General features: G+C 44.3%; 1 protein-coding gene across 17 annotated transcripts in view; it reads right to left on the reverse strand.

The window, feature by feature from the left end:
* The window catches only part of KALRN (kalirin RhoGEF kinase), a 656901-nt gene that overhangs the window by 68229 nt on the left and 566989 nt on the right, over positions 1–21683 (reverse strand). For 11 of the 17 annotated variants that reach the window (XM_055315808.1, XM_055315809.1, XM_055315792.1 and 8 more), the window contains 3 exons: positions 8470–8753; positions 7122–7226; positions 3689–3784 (listed from right to left, as the gene is read on the reverse strand). In XM_055315808.1, coding sequence (XP_055171783.1) covers positions 3689–3784; positions 7122–7226; positions 8470–8753 — 485 coding nt within the window. The remainder of the gene's footprint in view (positions 1–3688; positions 3785–7121; positions 7227–8469; positions 8754–21683) is intronic. The other 6 variants (XM_055315793.1, XM_055315810.1, XM_055315814.1 and 3 more) reach the window with 3 other exon arrangements.

Raw genomic sequence — 21683 nt, forward strand, 5'->3', positions numbered from 1 at the left:
GTTCTTACTCCGGGCTTGGAGTTAGAGACAATATCTTAACACAAAATGTGGAAAACACGTGTGAGATCTATTTGTGGGGAGGTGGGTGGGCACCTTCTCTTGGTAAATAAAAGCAGTGATTAAAGACCAAGTCTGGTAGATGAAAACTCAGAAGTGTCCTCTGATGTCCAGAGGGACTTGCCAAAGGAGTTCTGGGGGAGCTTCAAGGGTTTGTCTGTACTGTAGGTGAGCTGGAGAACCCCTACCCTTGTTTCCTACCAGCAACCCTGGGGCAGAAGCCTTGGTGCAGTCATGACCACGTGGCCATCAAGCACCAAGGGCGGCTCTGGGACTCCGAGACACAAAGGGTCTCAAGGCTTTTGGGTGGAGCAGAATTTGGTGCTATCTCTGGAGCAACCAAAAAAGAAAGAATCCAAGCCCTAGATACAAAAATCCAAGTGTGCTAGATGCTCCTATGAAATTTCCAGACTCTGAAAATTGGAAAGAAACTTATTAGCTCATCTTATACCGAACTAAGATAACTCCAACCCCCTGGTCTAGGTCCCACCCTCCGGAGCAGCAAAGAGTGAGACGAACCCTTCTTTCCCATGGCAGTCCTCAATTAATCTGGAACGGCTCTCCTGAGCCTTCTCTCTCCTAACTTCTCCCCATATTTAACGCAGTATCTTTAACTTTCCTTCAAATGATAGGGACCACATGGTACCGTTTACACCTCCTCTGGGGCCCTTCCACAGAGTTCAAGACCACTGCAGAATGCTGCATTCAGAACCTGATGCATGACTCACACACTGCTCATGGCAGGTATGGGCTGAAGACCTTTGAGGACAATGGGGCTATTATTCTCCTTGACTGTACATTGTACTTTCATTGACTTGGCCTATGATCACAGTGGCTATTTTGGCAGCTGTCACACTGTGGTACGTTAGTCAAAAACTCTGGGACTTTCGTAGGTTCTAGGTCTTCCTTTTTCTAAGCCACAGAGCTAATGAAGAGGAGTACACGTCTCAGAGGTAAAAATGCAACTCGGGATTCTCAAACACGCCTGGGGAAACAACCACTTACTGTTGCTTCATTGCTATCCCACAGTGGGTATGTCCTGGGATGCGAAGGAGGAAAAAATAAAGGGAGGGACAAATGATCAAATTTTGGTGAGAAGATTCTGAGAAACTAAACCAAACGCTCCCTCATTCCTCTCCATGGTATGGGCTTGGTTTTACTTGTTTGGCCAAAGAAATCTCTATAATTCTGGGTTCATCGCAGGTCCTCAAGAAGGAGTTATTGGTGGAAGAAGAAATTAAAGTTCTCATTGTGGGAACGTACCACAGAGAAACCACTCATCTGATAGATGTTTGTCGAGAGCCTATTACAGGGCTGATCTGCTCTACCACCACCCCACACTTCCTCTCTTCTGGGAAACCTGCTCTCATGGACTTCTCAATAGCGGCACTTACCTGTTTAACACCAGATACACCGATTACACAACCAGAGGCCTGCAGGGACTCCCAGCAGTGCTAAGGTGAGCAGTCACAGCAGGATAAAAGTAATCCAAAATATAGAAAAATACAGCCTTTTGGAAACAAGTGTCTACTGATGTGTGTGCAAAAGCCTCCTATATACTCATGGAGGAGGGGAAAATAATGTCCTAAATGACCAATCATCTTGCCGGGTAGGGAGGCTGCAAAGATTAAGACAATGAAAAGATCAAGGTGCTTTAACAAATAACCCAACAGAACCCTCTAAGAGCTGTCCCTGGCAGTGGGCGGCTTACACAGTAACTGCCATGGGGCTGCAGAGGAAGTCTGGCCTGGACTGGTCGGGGAAGCCCTTCTGGGCAGATGAGATTCCAGTGGGGTCCTGAAGGATTGTTATGCTTCAGATAAGCAAAAATACGAGGGGGAGCATTCCACAGAAGTAGGGCGGTATGAATAGAAACTTGGAGGGAGGAAAGCCAAGTGAGTGAGGAAAACCATTTGGTCGGAGCAGAGTTCATCAACCAGAATAAATAAGTCGTTGTAGGCTGGCTAAAAAACACGAGAATATTGGATACGTGTGAATTTTATCCGTGGGCCGGTGATTTCCAAAGTTTGATCATCTACCTCTATCAGTAAACACAATTTTGGTCATGCATTGCCAAAACATGGAACTTACGTATAAATCACATCTCTGTGTTACTGCATTATCATTATGCACATAATAAAATATACCTGAATCGTTTTTAAATGATGAGATGAGGAGATTCAACAACTGTTTTCCTGTACCTCAATAAAGTGTACTGTGTACCCAAAGGCACCCCCACCCTGGAGATGACCACATAGGCAAGAGGGAGGAGGCCGTGTGCGCTTTCACCGAGGAGGGAGGCAATAGAGGTGCTTGTGGAAGACCCGCCAGGAGACGGAGGCCCAGGAGGGAGGCAGACCGGGTCAGGGGAACTACTGCAATAGTCCAGGCCTGAGGTCAGGGCTCAGGTGGTGAAAGGGAAAATGTGAAGGGAAAGACAAAGGATGATATGATTTGTAAGGAACAATATTGTTAAGCCGTATCTGGAGAACGAAGAGGGGGTGTGGGTCCGTGTGGAGAGAAAAGGGGAAGCAAGTGGGAAGTGGTCAGAGAGACAAGCTTTGAAAAGCCAAGGACGGTGCCCAAGAGAGCACTCGACTCCCACCAGCGAGGCGGGGGGGGGGGGTGACGGGAAAGTGGACCACCCTCAAGAGTTAGACGCAGTTACTAAAACATCAGCTGAGATGTCCTTTCTAACGTAGGAAGGAAAACTTAGAAGGAGAAAGAGAAAATTCTGTGTTAAATTTCCTGGGCGCTCTCTAAGGTGGGAGATTTGGGGAGGAAGTCACTGTCATCAGAATTGCTATCAGGCAGCCTTTCCTGCACAGCATCCAGCATCTTCCTCTCACTCCTGGGCCAAGGGGAGAAGGGTTTAAATGGTGCTGATTACAGACAGGACTGCCCAACAGAAGTCTAGCAGGAGCACAGGCATTTATCCTAATCAGAGTCGCAGGAAAAACTAAACCAGCGACCTGGATGAGGGTGCAGGGCAAGGAAAAAGCTCCCAATTGTCATCATGGGGATACGCGGCAACGTGAAAACATGGGCTAGAGGAACAGCACTAACCGAAAACGAGCTCTTTCACCAGCACGGCGCCAAAACCCTCGAGCAGCCAGACCCATAACCCTTCTCTGCAGTGGTCTGACTGGCCCCTGAGACAGTCACAAGCTCGGCCAGTTTGCAAGCTAGAAAATTGTCTGGGGTCCCCGAATAAAATTACCTGGTGTTTTCAAAGACCCAATCCATGTTCTGGGTCTCAGTGGCCGAGTTAGATTCAGGGCTGACCAGTCACTGACCAAATGCCGCTGCGTCCCTGTGGGCCAGCGGGCTGGGCTCACAGAGAGGCTGTCTTGTCTTGGATACTTTTTTCCTTTCATCAATGCCACAGTCCCAAAAGGACCTACTCATTGCAGACGCCCATTCAACAACAACAACAACAAAAACAAACAAACAAAAAAAAAAAGGCCAAAGACTTTGAAGCACAGGTATTTGGAAACCATCATTAGCTAGAAAGAATCCTATAGGAGGAATGGGGATAGGTACACAGGAGGCCATGGCAGACCGACGCCAGGCCCCAGGAGCCACATGGGGGTGAGACACACACAGAACTGCCTCCAGGACCCCCACTTACCAGCTTGCTTTTGACCAATTGTTCTATTGCACTGACAAGGTCTGCAGCAGAAGGTACTTCAGTGGAAGTCTGCCGGGCTGCTAGCAAAGAGGAGGACTGCAAGACATTGAGCAGCAAAGGAAAAGCAGATTAGCAAGGAATGAGGAATAGCAATTAGGAAGAAAACAGCAAGTCCACAGCTCAAGGCAGGCAAAGGGAGCAAAGCTTTAGTTCAGAGGCAGGAGATCACAGAGGGAGATAGGAGGTGGTGTGGGTGCGGGACAGGCCTGCCTGACCCCTTGTCAGGAATCCTGGCCAGCGGCAAAGCGGGGATGGGACCGGGCTCTCCCTAGGCAGGCCTCCAGAGGAGCTGAGGGCAGGGTCTGCGGAGTTCCTGGGAGGCCCATAGGTAAGGGCTGCCCACTGCTGTTCCAGGGTACGAAAGGAGTCCATAAACCTGGCCTCAAACCTGGCCTCTCTCCTCTCTGGTCAGAGGAGAGAAATTGTCTTTGCTTTATTTAAATACAAATTTTAAGTCTAGATCTTCAGTGTGTATCAAGTAAAATTCAGGGCAGAGCACTGAAAGACCAGGAAGCTAGAAACCCCTGCCCACTCACCTGTGTGCACACGCACGCGCGTGCACACACAAACCTCCACCAACACAGCTGCTTGTGGCAAGGCCCCTGAACTGGAACACCTGGATGTAATAAGTGGTTTTAGCAAGGACTTGTGTATCTGACACTGGAGTCACCAGGGACTATCCCATTCACAGTGAAAGGAGGCTCAAGCCAAGGGGCTGCCCCCATCCAGCCTGTACCAGCAACAGGGACTGACTGGTCCACGTGGCTGTTTGGTCGACGGTTTGGGGAATCCCGCTCATGGAGGGACGGGGTTTTTTTTTTTTTTAATATTTTATTTATTTATTCATGAAAGAAATAGAGAGAGAGAGAGAGAGAGAGAGAGAGAGAGAGAGAGGCAGAGACACAGGAAGAGGGAGAAGCAGGCTCCATGCAGGGAGCCCAACGCGGGACTCGATCCTGGATCTCCAGGATCACACCCTGGGCTGAAGGCAGGCGCTAAAACACTGAGCCACCAGGGCTTTCTGGGATGGTGGTTTTTATCTTCCTTTTCCTATTTGAGAAGAAATTGGGTGGTGGGGGTGGGGGGGGAATGGTTCACCCTGCAGGCATGTAGGGCACAGCAAAGCAGAGGGCAGCTGTGTTCCCAGGGCCCAGGACACATACTTCTTCAATCTTTGACATAGATCACAACAGGGATAAAAAGCTGAATGTCCTGTCCGTGCTCTGGCTTCAAGTGTGTCCTGTCAGTTAGGGGGAAGAGTTTCAAAAAGGAAGTTACGGGCAGCCCCAGTGGTTCAGTGGTTTAGCGCCGCCTGCAGCCCAGGGCCTGATCCTGGAGACCCGGGATCGAGTCCCACGTCGGGCTCCCTGCATGGAGCCTGCTTCTCCCTCTGCCTGTCTCTCTCTCTCTCTGTGTCTCTAATAAATAAATAAAATCTTTTTTTTTTTTTTTAAAAAAGGAAGCTACTTGTCTAATTTAAGAGTCGCTCTAGGTCTTTGTTTCTGACATGGGGTTATAAAAAAAAAGTCAAATGTAATTAGATATAACAACAGTCTTTTTTTCTCTTCTGGGAATGCAGGAAAGGAGCTTAAGTCTGTTTGGAAATCCAAAGCTATCAACTTTTTGATTTAGTAATCCTACCCCTGGGAACTCATTTCAAGGACAGAAGTCAAAAGAACCAACGCTGTATGTACAGAGTGATCTGTGGCAGTGTTAGCTGGCGTCGCCAAAACTGGAAACAACCCAGTATATCCCAAAACAGGCCGGTCAAGCAAATTATGGTATATCAGATAATACTCCCCAGCTATTAAAATTATAGTTATGAAGGTAACATTAGTAAGAGTTTAGAAAATGCTGAATAAAACATTGAACATATCAGGTGCATATTAAAATTATAAAAATAAGACACACACGCATACAAATATTAGAACAAATATTAGAAGGGAACATGGAGAACCAAGGTGATCGTGTGACGTTACAATAGGTAAGACTTAAAAATTCCTGGTAGACAATGTAAAAATTACTCTAATAAGTTCAACTCCATTTGCTAAAAGTTCTGGGGCTCACCAAATGTTTCAGGAAAACAAATGGACAGTCACACGGGCAGGGCTGCGGAGGGTTAGTGTGTGTCTATAAAGGCACTGTTGCCATCTGCCCTCTTTCTGGCTAACAGAAAGGCTACACAAACATCTGGGGTTAAGTCCACTTTTTCAGTTAAAGATTATCCAGAAACAACATAACATCCGTTTCCCCCCAAACAAGCTGTGTTTGAGGGAATTCGAGGGGGAGGGTTTGTGACCTTTCCTTATCTCATGCAAGCTGGCACCTCGTGCAGAGGGCCGCGTGGGAAGGCCGATACGGTGACTCGAGCGGCCTACCCCGCACACGCTCTCACTGTTTGTAGGACAGTTTACAAGGACAGGCGTCTGGGGACACAGTGGGGTGGCTCCCATGCTGACCTCGGTGTGAGGCATGGGCATTTCTGCCCCTGGAATGTAGGATGGGCATCGCACCACGCTTCCCTCTACTCTTCCTTCCAACGGGTAAGAGCCGGGGCCAGCAGCATCACTTTAGGAGGGGCTGCAACCGTGCACTTCTCATGGTTGAGTCACAGAGGGGGGCATCTCTGTCACCGTCCTAGGATCTTTCCCTATGGCGCGGCCCCAGGAAGACCCCAGCTACCGTCCGTGGGTTCAGGATCCAAATACAAAGCAGAAGGAATGAAAACAAGAACGGGCCTATGACCACGAAATGCTGCAGCCCCTGCAAACAGAACTTTTGGAACCGGATCCCAGGTGGTGGTGTGAAGGCTCACAGGGATTTTGCAAAGCCAGGCACGTGGCAACCTGCACGCAGGTTTTCCCACCTCTGTCAGCAATCCCTCCCCCTTAGCGGCATCTCCATCCCTCATGTGGTGCTTGCAGAATTTGGGCTTGACCGGAAGCTTCTGTTCGTTATAGGGATTTTGGAATTGAGTCCAGGGAAAACGATCAACTAAAACATCTATGGTTCAGAAGTCAGGTGCAAAGAAGTGATTATGGCCTGGAATGGCCTCAGACTCCTTTTGAGACAAACCATTCCTTTCAGGGCCTGCAGCTTCCAAAGACAAAGCCATTACCCTTCATCAGGGGCACGAGACGCCAGGTGGGTTCCCACTCTGGGACTTCTGCACACGCCCCCTACGCGGCCCAGAATGAAGTCAGACGTCCAGGGCCAGGGGAGGGGACACCTACCACATATAGGTGGGGTCCCTATCTCCATCGATTCAGAGAAATAACAAGAGAGAGAGTATTACTACCCCCGCCCCGCACACAATACAAAATCACATGTATTATACATGGTTCCTTCAAGTGAGAAAGTAGAGAAGCCCTACCATCTCGTCCTGTGTAGGGTCATTGTCAAAGATCTTCATGGGAGGAGGGAGGGGTGTGTGTGACTCTTCATCTGGCTCATCTTCGCCCCAACCTTTCTTGTTCTTCTAGAACAAAAGAGCAGCATTAGTCATACAGTCCCAGGTTTCATAGAGTTAAAGATACTCAGAATTTTCTAAAAAGCAACATATAAGATTCCATCTTTCCTTAACACATCCTTATGTTTTTCAGCCTCACTGTCCTCCTCTGTGGAATGGGGGCACATTCTTATCTCAAAGGCACCGAGGTTCAAATGGGGGAAAACATACCTACACACACACACACACACGGACACACACGAGAGACATCTCCCTCACTAATTAGTCAGGAAAAGAAAAAGCTGAGAGTGGTCAGAGAGAGCCTGACTTTTTAAGCTTTTGGAGGACTATTAAAACCACAACCTGAATATCACCAGGCTCTACCGCCATTCTCAGAGGGAGAAATGGCAGGTGGCATAAAATTACAAACAGAGTCTGGTTACATAGCAGGAAGCACCTCTTAGCCACATCGACGATTAGAACAGGTTAGTTGGCCAGAAAAAAACAAAAAACAAAAAACAAAACAAACCCCAGTTCTCATCCCTCAACTAAACCACATCCACCGCAGGATAGTTACAGGATCTCAGCTTTGAATGGGTCTTCAGAGGTCACCCAGTCTGACCTCTCAGCTAATACAGGGATCTCTCCGCCTGCTACGTGAGGTCATCTGTCCCGACCCCTTCCAGCATGGCTGTCTATTCCCTTTCGTGGCAGCTCACTTCATCACTGGTTGACCTCCCTTAAAATCCCTCTTTGAGCTGCAACCTGCGAGCCTTCACCTGTTGGTCACATAATTCTCTCCACTGGAGCAACCTGGAGCGGTCTCTTCCCTTTCATAGGTGGCACTGGTCTAGATACTTGAAAACAGTTATACTCGCCCAGCACAGCCTTCTCCTTCCAAGAGAGATGGTCCATATTCTTTTATTCTTATTCTCAATTAGCAGGTTTCAATGTAGTCCTTAGTTAGAGGCGGGGGATTAGGTGACCAAAATGTTCCCCTATCTCCAAATCTGGCAAAATGTTGTTTATCTACCAGAAATTCTAGGTGCTGGTGAGTCTCTGAATTGATCACACAGCAGACTGGCAAGGTCTTGTTGGTATGAATGCTCAGATCGCTGGTGCTCAAGAACACAAACTACTGGGGACTAGAGACTGGCTGCTTTACAGACCCCGTGGAAGGATGTCCTTGTGGAAGGATGCCTCACAAAACTCCAGGAAGGATGTAGGCCAGAAGCCCCCTCCTGATGGAGGCTCCGGGGCCATGTATAAGTACCTCATCTGCACTGTCTCCCTGAGGGGTCGTCTCATCCCCAGGCTTCGGAGATCCCAGGTCGAAGCTCTTCCGGCCATCTCGCACTTTCTTCTGCTTCTTGATGTTTCCATCTGCCTTCCCGCTGTTGAGCCGGCGCACAGGACTGGTCAGCCACTTCTTGAGGGTGTTGGTGGAACGCTTGGGGCCCGGAGAGCTGTGGATGGAGTTCAGGGAGGGCTGAGACTGCAGGTTGGCCACCGACTCAGACTTGCCTCCGTTTTCACTTGAGGAATGAGAGTATGCATCTGAGAAGAAAGAAGAGACAGACACAGCCACGTCAGAGGCAGTGGGGGGTGCGTGGGGGGGTGGCCGGCTGGGAGCGGGCCCGTTCCATCCTCAGGAAGCTGGGACACAAGGCAAAACGTCAAGGCCAGCTGCAGACCCTGGTCAAGGCAGCCCTCTCTAGAGGTCAACAGCCGATCCTCACTCAATTTTTAACATGCAAGGCACTGCTCTGGGGGCTATGGATATAGGAAGGAACAGAAGACAAAGCCTCCTACCTTCATGGACAAAAAAAAAAAAAAAAAAAAAAAAAAAAAAAATCAAGATCCTGAGCAAGAATCACCAACTAATAACAATGTCATGGAACACCTATTAGGTAGTATATTTTAATGACATATAAAACCTAGGTTTTATTTTCAAAGACCCCTTATCTAGCTCCCCGCCCCACATACATGCAAAGAAAGAGAAGAGCGAAGGAGCAAGACAGAGCGTGCAACGTAAAGACAAATTCACGTAGCGGAATGTGACTGATTTCCACCGGGCTGGTACGGACTCTAGGTGATAAGCTAGCAGAGTTCAGAGGAAGGTCAGATCAGTGTAGGAGGGACCGGTCTGAAAGGGTTTCATGAAAGAGCTGTGTCGGAGGAGAGAAGGGGAGAAGAGATTTCAAAAGGGGGAGATAGAGGGAACCACAGCACCCACACTGAAAAATAATGAACACAGCCCCCGAGGAGATCCAAGAGGGAAACTGGATGGAAAGATTAGTAAGGACACTTAATAATAAACTAGGAGTGTGTGACCTCTGTTGTGAGACTATCCTGGGAAATGACACAATGAAAAAGGTTTCTTTTAATTAATCTGGTGACTATAGACGGCATAGCCCTGAGAAGGAGGGGTCAGGATCCAGAAGGCCGCACTAGGGCAGCCCACGGGGCTAGAGAGGAACAAATGTGAGGCATTCCAAAGCAAGAAGTGTCTAGATGACAAATCAGAGGTGAGTTCTCTCTCCGTCTGCTGCTTCTCGTTACAAAAATGGTCTTAGGAGAATCCCTGACCAGCACTGCAGACCCCTCATGGGTCCACCCCCCCCCCATTCTCCCCCACCAACCCTGTGCCGGTTTGCATACTGATATTTAAATCAAACACATGACTAAGTCTTGAAATAAATGACCGCAGTGGTTTTTCACACCTCCTCCTCTCAAAGACTGAATCACCTTTTCCTATAATGACTTCATCCTAGACCTAGCCTTGAGGGCTAACCTGGCTTTTTAGAGGCCCTCTGGCCTAGACAGAGCCAACAGAGAAGAAACAGAATCCCAAAAGAAGGCGGATGAATACTTTTGCCAACAGAGAGCTGTCTCCAGCTTCTACAACTGACGGATCTTGAGGGGTCCCAAACTCAGGCTCTTGACCCTGTGGGGACTTTCTCTGATGTTGCTAAAGTTCTGTGTGTACTTTGGAAAACAACAACTGAATGTTTGCATCTAGAAGCCCAGAAATTGAGGTCCTACAGGCCCCTGGTATGAAGGATAATTTACAGGGTTGCTCTGCTCAGGGAATATTCGGGGATCCACTGACATGGTTGGCGTCCCTTTAAGGACAAAAACTGTAATCTTATCTCAGGGAATTCCTTGCTGGCTGTGGTCCTGGGTATGTTGACATTATTTCTAAAGTGTTTGGTATGGGTCAGACTCCTGTTCTCAGAAGCCTGGGTGATAAACATCTCTCCAGCACTGGTTGTAGAACCAGGGCCTTTCTGTTATCTTTCTGCTGATAAACCTGGAAAGCTTTTCACTCACCAGACCCCTGTGACACCACATGGCTCTATGAAACCAAGCCTTCAAATCTGAATCAGCACATACTGTGTTGGCAGCACTAGAGGACAACCACGTTAACTGGGTGCTCGTTAGTAGGCCGGGCAGGTGACCGTCCACGCTCTCTGCTCCATCACAAAACAGAGCCTGACTTCGAGATTCACAGATGCAAATCTAGACTGACTGTCCTTCCCTGCTGTCACGGGGTCCCGCTTTGGTGCATTCTGTCCAAATGAATGGAAAGAATACGAATGACAAAGTACAAATTAAAAATCAAGCATGTTCTCACTTTTGCTGTCTCAGGTTTATTCTGTGTAAACAATGAGGGCCATTTGATCGCAGCCCACATAAAAGAGGATTCAAGTGTTGGAAGCAATCTATAATTCATCTAGTGAGGGTCCTGAATTGAGACGGGACCATTTCTAAATCACTCTGTTGGGTTTTGCCCGTTTTCGCTTTTATTTTCCAGCTTTGACATAACTGACACATGATACTGTACTAGTTCAAGGTGTAGGACACAATGATTTGATATTTGTATATACTGTGAAATGATCACTGCAATAGTGTAACATTCATCACCTCACATAGTTGTGATCTTTTTTTCTTAAGAAATTTGCTAAATTAGGGATCCCTGGGTGGCTCAGCAGTTTAGCACTGCCTTCAGCCCAGGGCGTGATCCTGGAGACCCGGGATCGAGTCCCACGTCGGGCTCCCTGCATGGAGCCTACTTCTCCCTTTGCCTGTGTCTCTCTCTATGTCTATCACAAATAAATAAATAAATCTTTAAAAAAAAAAAGAAATTTACTAAATTACTTTGAATACATGATTTTGAAGAATGTGGCACCATTTCGTTTAGAAAATTTCTACTTTCCTTATTACTGCTTCAAAGACTAATTGGCATGCTATGCTCATCTCATCTTTAGAGATTTTATTTTAGTGCCGTTCCAGCCCTAGAAGTTCAGTGACTGATTTGTGACATCTGAAACAATAAGACTGCTATCCAAACTTTCCAAGCTAAGGTAGGTGCTATTTATTTGTGATTCTTGTCACAGGAAATAGAAAATCAAGAGTGTTTTGGGAAACCAAGGCTCATAGTTGGTGAGTGGCAGACAGGCAAGACTTAAGTCCAGATCTGACTCCACTGCACACACACACATATATTTTAAAAGATTTCACTTATTTGAGAGAGAGAGAGAGAGAGAGAGAGAGAGCATGAGCATGGGTGGGATGTGGGGGCAGAGGTAGGGGGAGAAGCAGACTCCCTGCTGACCAGGGAGCCTGACCTGGGGCTGCATCCCAGGTCTCCTGGATCATGATCCAAACTGAAGGAAGATGCTTAATTGACTAAGTCACCCAGGTGCCCAAATACTGCCCATATATTAATCTTATTTCTACATCTGCATTCATTCCATATATTCCTTTAGCCTCTACGATTATTGTAAAAGGAGCATCAAGCTGCTATCTATTTAACATTTCAAATATACATTAATATATAATTCATTTAAGTCATAAAATCTCAATGCTGAAAACAGTCTCAGTCTTATTTTATGGGTAAGGCAATGAAGGTTTAAATATGAGAAATCTATTGTTACAAATGAATTAGTCATAAAGCTGGGACCAGAACCCAGGCATCTCTACCTCTGCCCCAGGGCTCTGAACTAATGACTCCCCTACAGCCCTGAGGCACCGAAGCTGCCCGTACAGCTAATACCTGGTTTTAACACACTGGGAAGACAAATGTGTCCCTAGGCATTGTAGGTAATCAAGTTCCCTGGATGTTCTAGTATGTTCAACTTGCTTTATGGATCAGAAAAAAAAATCATATTCTGGGCTGGTTTTACTAGGAGATATTTTTAAGATAGAGAAAAATAGAAGGAAAAAAAGTAACAACCAGGTACCCACCACCTAGATATGATAAATGCAAACTTTTTTTTGGTCCATATTTGCTTCAGCTTTTAAAAAACAGAAATAAGAGATTTTATATATATAATATTTTTCATCCATTCACAATGCTATCCACTATTTTCTTCTTCCCAGAGTTAAATCCTGTTCTGAAGTTGGTGTGCATGCATCTTTCCCGTTCATGTTGTTAGCTATCTACTTTGCATGGAAATATAGTATTGTTTTGTATTTTTAATTTTTATACACTTGTCATAATATAGGTATCATTTTGCAACATGCTCCTTAATTCAAAATTATCAGAGATTTATCCATGTTCAGTCATGTAGATCTAGTTCATTCATTTTAATGGTTGAATAATAATCTTGCATAGGACATATTATGGTGCTTATAACACATTTTCCTAAGGATGGATATTTAGGTTGTTACACACACACATACACTTACTTGAAGCAGTCCTGTACAGGTCTCTGTTTATTTGTGAGAATTCTTCTAGGGCAGTGTTTCCCAAGCTACCTGTGGTCAGGGAGTCAAGGACTTGTTTTTCTAATTTCCAATCTGTTTCAGATCAATTTTATAAAATACAAAGTCACACTCTTAGTGTGGTAGAGTGTCAGATTGCTATAAAAGCTTCTAAATGCTTTTTCTCAGGCAGCCCTGGTGGCTCAGCGGTTTAGCACCGCCTTCAGCCCAGGACCTGATCCTGGAGACCAGGGATCGAGTCCCACGGCGGGGTCCCTGCGTGGAGCCTGCTTCTCCCTCTGCCTGTGTCTCTGCCTCTCTCTTTCTCTCTGTGTCTCTCATGAATAAATAAATAAAATCTTAAAAAAAATAAATTCTTTTAAAAAAAGTAAATAAATGCTTTTTATCATTTTCTGTGCCTATCTCACTGTGGACTGGAAACAAATGGCTAACAAACTTTTATGATGCGCATATCACACATTGAGGAGAACACACACTGCTCTAAACTCTAAAGCACCCATAGCACATACCTCGAGGTGGACCTGCTGGGCTTACAGAGGACATCTTGCCACCTACACTAGTTACCGCCAAATTGCACTCTGATTTACTCCCACCAACTGTGTACAAAACTTCTTATCTTTTGGAATCATCAACAAAATGAAAAAGCAATCTATCAAATGGGAGAAAAAATTGCAAATCATATATCTGAGAACAGGTTAATATCCAAAATATATAAACTCAATAGCAAACAAATAATCTGATTAAAAAATGGGCAGAGGATCTGAATAGACCTTTTTCTAAAGAGGACATACAGATGGCCAAACCCTTGTGCACTGTTGGTGGGAATGCAAACTGGTGCAGCTACTATGGAAAACTGTATGGAGAGGCCTCATAAAATTAAAAACAGAACCACACGATGATCTAGCAATTTCACTTCTGGGTATTTATCTGAAAGAAATGAAAGCATTCGAAAAGATACATGAACCCTTGTATTAACTGCAGCAGTATTTATAATACTCAAGACAGAGGAGAACTAAGTCTCCATCAATGGATGAATGGATATGGAAATGTGGTACATGTGTACACTGGAATGTTATTTAGCCACAAAAAAGAAGACAATCATGCCATTTGTGACAACATGGATAGATATTGAGGGCGTTATGCTAAATGAAAAATGTCAGGGGTGCCTGGGTGGCTCAGTTGGGTAAGTATCTGCCGTCAGTTCAGGTCATGACCCCAGGGTCCTGGGATTGAACCCTGTATTGGGCTCCTTGCTCAGTGGGGAGCCTGCTTCTCCCTCTCTCCCCTGCTCATGCTCTTTCTTGCTAGCTCTCTCTCTCTCAAATTAAAATCTTTTTAAAAAATAAAAAAAAATAAATGAAATAAGAGAAAGTTAAAGACCATATGATCTCACTTATATGTGGAATCTAAGAAAAAAAAATCTCATAGAAACAGAAAGTAGATTGGTGTTTGTCAGAGCTGGGGGAGGAGGGCAGGCAAAATGGGTAAAGGAAGTCCAAAGATACAAACTTCCAGTTGTAAAATAAATAGGTCATGGGGATGTCATGCATAGCATGCTAACTACTGTGAATAATGCTGTATTATACATTTGAAAGTGGCTAAGAGATTTAAACTTTAAGATTTTAAGTTCTTGTCACAAGAAAAAGAAACTTTTAACTATGAGTGGTGATGGATGCTAAGTAGACTTATTGTGGTGATCATTTCACAATACATACAAATACTGAATCATTATGTCGTACACTTGAAACTAATATATGTTATGTCAATTATATCTTAATTTTTAAAAAGATTTTATTTATTTATTCATGAGAGACACATAGAGAGAGAGAGAGAGAGAGAGAGAGAGAGAGAGAGGCAGAAACACAGGTAGAGGGAGAAGCAGGCTCCATGCAGGGAGCCCAACGTGGGACTCGATCCTGGGTCTCTAGGATCACGCCCTGGGCTGAAGGCAGTACCAACTGCTGAGCCACCTGGGCGGCGCATTATATCTTAATTTAAAAAAAGAAAAAAGTTCTTATCTTCCTGCATTCTCCTTGATGCTTAATTATGTACATTAGTATATAATTTTCCTCTAGAATTAAATGTCTCCTTCCTAACCAAAAGCACATACTTCAAGGAAATAAATTGAGATTAAGGTAGGATGTCTCAAGAAGAAATGAAACAGTAAAAACCAGTGCCTCTAGATCAGTAGGAAATGCATCCTATAATTGTATCTCAGCCACAAACTGGGAAATAGGAGACTTGTCAAGGGAATTCCTGAGGTCCTAAGGTTGAAGGTCCAACTTCATGGGCTCTGAGTGGCACAGCTTACCTGACTGGTCATGAGAGTATAAAGATACTAATGAAATCAAGAGAAGTGTAAATAAATAAACCAACCAACAGACAACCAATGCTTATCCATCTGCAGACTCACACACTACTTTTCTTTTTCTTTTTTTTTAATAAATTAATTTTTTATTGGTGTTCAATTTACCAACATACAGAATAACACCCAGTGCTCATCCTGTCAAGTGTCCCCCTCAGTGCCCGTCACCCACTCACCCCCACCCCCCGCCCTCCTCCCCCTCCACCACTCCCAGTTCATTTCCCAGAGTTAGAAGTCTTTATGTTCTGTCTCCCTTTCTGACATTTCCCACACATTTCTTCTCCCTTCCCTTCTATTCCCTTTCACTATTATTTATATTCCCCAAATGAATGAGAACATACACTGTTTGTCCTTCTCCGATTGACTTACTTCACTCAGCATAATACCCTCCAGTTCCATCCACGTTGAAGCAAATGGTGGGTATTTGTCGTTTCTAATGGCTGAGTCATATTCCATTGTATACATAAACCACATCTTCTTTATCCATTCATCTTTCGATGGACACTGAGGCTCCTTCCACAGTTTGGCTATTGTCACACACTATTTTTCATGCCTACTTTTCTAATTCCCAAGCCACCTCTCTAACCCACCTGATTTCTTCCTTAATACCTGAGAAGACATGCTGCATGGTCACACAACATATTCCAAAGCTTAGCCAATGACTAGAGAATTGTTGACCTCAACACTCATGTCTACATGATATTTTGTTGAAGTTGGTTAAAAGAGAAACTAAACTCTCTTGGCATAATGTTCCTGCCTTGCTTAAATGACCTCAGAACAACCACTGGTGCCTAGTCAGTGGATTGCAACAAAGAGATGAGCTGGCTCCCGGCCCTGTTATGCCAATAACTAGCTGGGCAGTACTGAGGTGGATTAGACAGGATACACTGCAAGCCTGGCTTCACCCCTGGCTAGCTGTGGAACTCTGGTTCATTTAGTTAACCTCTGCGTATCTCAGTTTCCTCATCAGTAACTGAAGATAATATTAGTGTCTACCCTATAGGGTTGCTATGAGGATTAAGGAGTTAATATTTTTAAAGTGCTTAGAACACTTTAGACCCATAGAAGCAAGATGTAAGTTACATAAAAATCAATAAAACCATAAAAAGCTCCCTTAATTCCATGACTTTGAGTTTATTCTGTATAAACTCTGTTCCTTCATTCTATCTCATGTCCTTCTAAAGCCTAGACTAAATGATTTAAGGTCATTTTTAGCTCCAAAGATTCATGCTTCCTAAAAGCAAAGAAACACTTAATGCTACCAGCTGCCATTCTGGGTCATTTTCCCTTCTCACTTCAGGGAACCACTCTTATGACCAGTGTCTGAAGTCTTGTCCGAGAATAAGGTGGCCAGGTTCTTGGGATACATGGTTATGACTGTCTCCCTTTCCCACTATTTGGAAGTTTAAGCAGCATGGGTTATGCCCTGGAAATGACACATGCCTCCTTATCTATAGGATGTCTCTCAAAATGGGAGTTTCAGATGGATTTTATGACCAGGCAGCTGAACAACCGTTGAGTTTAGGGTCTCAAATACCATCAGGGGGTTAGAATAAACATGTCAGTGTTATCAGTTTCAATATTGGGGCAAGGGCTCCATAACTTCAGGTATTTTCATCACAGTACCATGTTTCCAAGCAATACAGTATAATATAAAACATTCATATTTATTATATTATATTATATTACATTATATTTATATTATATTATATTTAATAAACATATTTATTTATTTATTTATTAAACAAATAAAGATGAGGGCTGTCTGCTTGATGTGAAGAGGAAAAGCCCATGAGAGTATGAGCACTGAACACATGCCAACAAGTCCATTGTCTAGGTCAAACACTGTCCTTCTTTACTTGGATAGACCTTCATTAGCTACCAAAATACACGATAATTGTATACAAATGGGTAGTAACTGAATATTCTAAAAATTTGCCCTAACAGCCCATTTATAAATCCAATTTCCTTTTTTAAAAGTTTCAGCTCCTATTCATTTCACTTTTATGTTACACTCCCCCCCACCCCCCCAAAAAAAAGCTTTTACCTTTTAGGGTTTGGTATAAAATTTACAAAACTATTCTGAAAGCAGGATCCACTTTGCACAAATCATCACAGAACACAAATGTAGGAAATGTCAAGTGCCTTTGGCCGTTTCCACGGTACTGCCATCCACTATTTCTCTCATCACAAAATACTGATTCATCAGCCTTCTTCGCACTAACCTCAGAGTAAGCTGAAAATAAAGGACTATACCTCCTAGACTAAAAGAGAAGAGAGTTCTATTAGTTCTGAGGGGTTAGCATCTCCAAAGACCAGGAACAGTGTCCTTGAAAGGCCAGGCTGGGACTGCAGAGAGCATATGCACGTGTAAGGTCACCTAAGCTTTCAGTGGATCGAGTATCCTGTACGCATAAGTCCCTAAGTTGGCCCACCATTTTTTATATTGGCTTGAGGGACACAACCCAAAACTGAAAAACTCATTTTCAGTCCATTCTTCTGGAGTTCAGTGATGGCTCTCAATCACATTCCAAACGTTATCTTTTTTACATATTGTAATTTATGTAATTACTAAAAGATACGGAGTCTAGTTGCTCTATATTAATCACACCTGTTTATCTCGATGGCCAACGGGTCTATAAATGTCCCCTGGTATTTATAACACTCTATCGGAAGTTTTGACTCCAATGGCTGAAATAAGAAGACAACACAAAGATTCCTAAAATCCACTAGATATTAATACAAGAGTCCTTTGACCTCCTGTTCTTCTGTCTGGCTTTAGTTCCAATGATACTGGAATAATTATGAACTCATCTTTATTGCCTTCTGTGGCTTGAGCTACACAAGGCAAATGCATTTCAAAACATCTGTCTGCAGAGATCAGAAGGCCAACTACTCCAGTTTTCTTTGGCTTTCTATAAATGATTTACTTACTACAAAAATTGTAAGTATTACATATACATGTTTCTCATGCTGGAAATTGCACATCTAGAGAAGGGGGTGATGGGGAGGTCAAGGATAAAAATTCTTTGGGTGATAAATAAATAAATTCAATTGTTTGTAAGCATTGACAGCACAAAACCTCCAGTAAGCATTAATATATCCCTCATGGCATAGGAGAAGGTCTCTGACAGGTCTTTTAGTGGAATGCTTATGAAAGCCAATCTCCTGGTTGCATGTTTAGCTGAGGTCCTAAGGCTGTGCATCACCAGTTCCCGGAATGGCTAGCTTTCTAGTAAATCATTTGGTTGGTCATTCTGGTGTTTGGACCACCTGACGCAAGAGGATGATGAAAGCTGCTCCAGTGACAGCAAATGGGCAGAAGAAAGAGGGAGAAGCAGCTTGGTCCAGAAACATTGTTTTTTAATACTGGAAAACCTGTTGCCCTTGCAATTTGCCCCTACCACAACTTTAAACTTGGCAAACACTTCTAGGCTCAGGATATCCCTGTCTCATCTCTTTGACAATACTCAAGTCTCAAATGCATAGTACATACCCCTGCCTCCTGCTTGCTATACTGCTTTTTAAAAATATTTTATTTAAATTCAATTTGCCAACATATAGTATAACACCCAGTGCTCATCCCATCAAGTGCCCTCCTCAGTGCCCATTGCCCAGGCACCCCATCCTCCTACCCTCTTCCCCTTCTGCAACCCTTGGTTTGTTTCCCAGAGTTAGGAGTCTCTCATGGTTTGTCTCCCTCTCTAATTTTTTGCCATTCAGTTTCCCTCCTTTCCCTTAGAGCCCCTTTCACTATTTATTATATTCCACATATGAATGAAACCATATAATTCTTTCTCTGGTTGACTTATTTCACTCAGCATCATACCGTCCAGGTCTATCCACGTCGAAGTAAATGGTAGATGTTCATCCTTTCTGATGGCTGAGTGATATTCGGTTGTATATACATAGACCACATCTTTATCCATCATCTGTCGAAGGACACCGTGGCTCCTTCCACAGTTTGGCTATTGTGGACATTGCTGGTGTGAACATTGGGGTGCAGGTGTCCCGGCGTTTCACTGCGTCTGTATCTTTGGGGCAAATCCCCAGCAGCGCAATTGCTGGGTCGTAGGGCAGGTCTATTTTTACCTCTTTGAGGAACCTCCACACAGTGTTCCAGAGTGGCTGCACCAGTTCACATTCCCACCAACAGAGCAGGAGGGTTCCCCTTTCTCCACATCCTCTCCAACATTTGTTGTTTCCTGTCTTCTTAATTTTAGCCATTCTCACTGGGGTGAGGTGGGATCTCATTGTGGTTTTGATTTGTATTTCCCTGATGGCCAGTGATGTGGCGTGCTACACTGCTTTTATACTTAGTTTGGGAATGTCTTCTCCGATGAATCCTTTGCCAACCCGCTATTCTGTATCTCATCATTTTACTTGAACTTCATGTGTTTTGTGGGTTTTTTTGTTTTTGTTTTTTTTTTTTTTTTTTTTTTTTTTACATTTAAACCCCTATGGATTTGGAATTTTTGTGTCTGAATTTTCCCGTTAAACAAAGAGTCCAAAATGAAGGATCACTCTGAACCTCAACGTCACATTGTATTGAGCTCAATAGATAAATAGTTCATTTCTACTCCTTTGTCTCCTTCTCTTCCTTATAGTGCTGATCCTACCTGGGACAATGTACAGAGATCTGAGCCACAGGGATTCCAAATCCTGTGGCATCCACAGAGGGCAGGAATTCTTTTCATCTTCAGAGCTCATGGGGGACACCAGCACTTAATATCAGGGTCTTCCCTAACAGACTCAACAGTCTCCACAGAGGTGAAAAGCCAGTACATCTTAGGCTTCAATCTAGATAAACTCTTTTGAATCCTATTCTAATTCAGTCCAGATCTCACTCAACGACTGCTGGCTGGCTCCTTTGGTTCTTCCTCTGCCACTTCTGTTCCCATCTGGACACCTTTGGGTAAAATGGCTGTTCCCAACTGCTTGTCCTCACAGGGTCTTTGACCTTAGTTTCCCCCATGTAATATTCTCTCTGAGCCGGAGACAGAGGGAGGAGAGCCCTTAAAGGGCAATGAGTCAGTGCCTTCTTCCTCTCCCAGATATGCATGTTTTAAACTTGCAAGGCCATTCCTGTGACATGTTGCCATACTGACTCACTCGATTTACTACTCTTTTGGTGGCCTTTGGAAGCCAAGGGCTAAAAATTCTCTCTATATTTCAGGGGTAGATTCTGAAACTTGACATATCAGATCATCAAAAGTCAGTGAAGGCAATCTGCTGCTCTTCCAAGAGTAGACATCCTAGACATTATTTCCATTTACATACCCATTTCACTCCCCCAGACTAGTCCACAACTTCTAGAGAGGGAATGCACATTTCTTCTACAGTGTAGTGTAGAAAACTCTCCTAAATGGCTTCTGGACTGCTCAAGACATAACCAACAAGAGAGCATGGTGAAACTTCACCAATCCAGACTGAAAAAAAGGACATTGCGATATTCATATAAAACCTAAACAGATTTTCTTTTCAAGATATTATTTATTTATTCATGAGAGAGACAGAGAGAGAGGCAGAGACACAGTCAGAGGGAGAAGCAGGCTCGCTGCAGGGAGCCCGATGTGGGACTCGATCCCAGGAACCCGGGATCACGCCCTGAGCCAAAGGCAGATATTCACAACTCACTTGATCAATAAAATCTAACTTGTCAGCCTGCTACTTAAACTATTCCACGGTCAGGAGTACTCACATTTCCAGCTCTTTGAACTTCCATTCTTGGATAATCTGAGTTTCCCAAACTGAGGTCCTCAGACCAACAATGGAAGCATCACCTGGGAACTTGTTAGAAATGCAAATTCCTGGGTCCCATTCTGGAGCTACTGAATCAGAAACAATGGGGGTGGGGGCAACACTCTGTGTTTTAACAAGCCCTCCAAGTAATTTTGATGTATGCTCAAGTTCGAAGATGACTACATTATATGAAGCCTAATTGTTCACTTGGTCAGTGTGCTGCACCAGCCACGTTGCATTCCTCATTGCTCATATCACTCTGCAGCCTCTCTGCTTGTCTAAGGCCTACCTAGCACTTCTTGGACGACTCAGCCCAGCATGTTCTCCTTTTTCTATGAGAATACCACTCATTTGGCACTGACAATGCTTGTTTATGTGCCTTTACCTCCTTAACTGTAAGGCAAGACCTTGGGGACAGAGATGTCCTCCATCTTTGCATCCTCAGGACTAACTTGTTGGGGGTAGAAGAGCTCATTAAATGGCCAGTGATGAATAGCTAAGGGCAAAGAAAGATAAATCATCAGAGCCTGAGTATTTTCAGGCCCAGAGACATCTAAGAAAAAGTCCATGTTGGTGGGATACTCATCTCTTAAACTTAGCAAGGTGACTATCAACATAGGCTCGTACTTCCTGTTCCACAAGCTGTCTGT

The sequence above is a fragment of the Nyctereutes procyonoides genome, unplaced genomic scaffold (genome assembly GCF_905146905.1).
Source record: "Nyctereutes procyonoides isolate TBG_1078 unplaced genomic scaffold, NYPRO_anot_genome, whole genome shotgun sequence".
Lineage (NCBI taxonomy): Eukaryota > Metazoa > Chordata > Mammalia > Carnivora > Canidae > Nyctereutes > Nyctereutes procyonoides.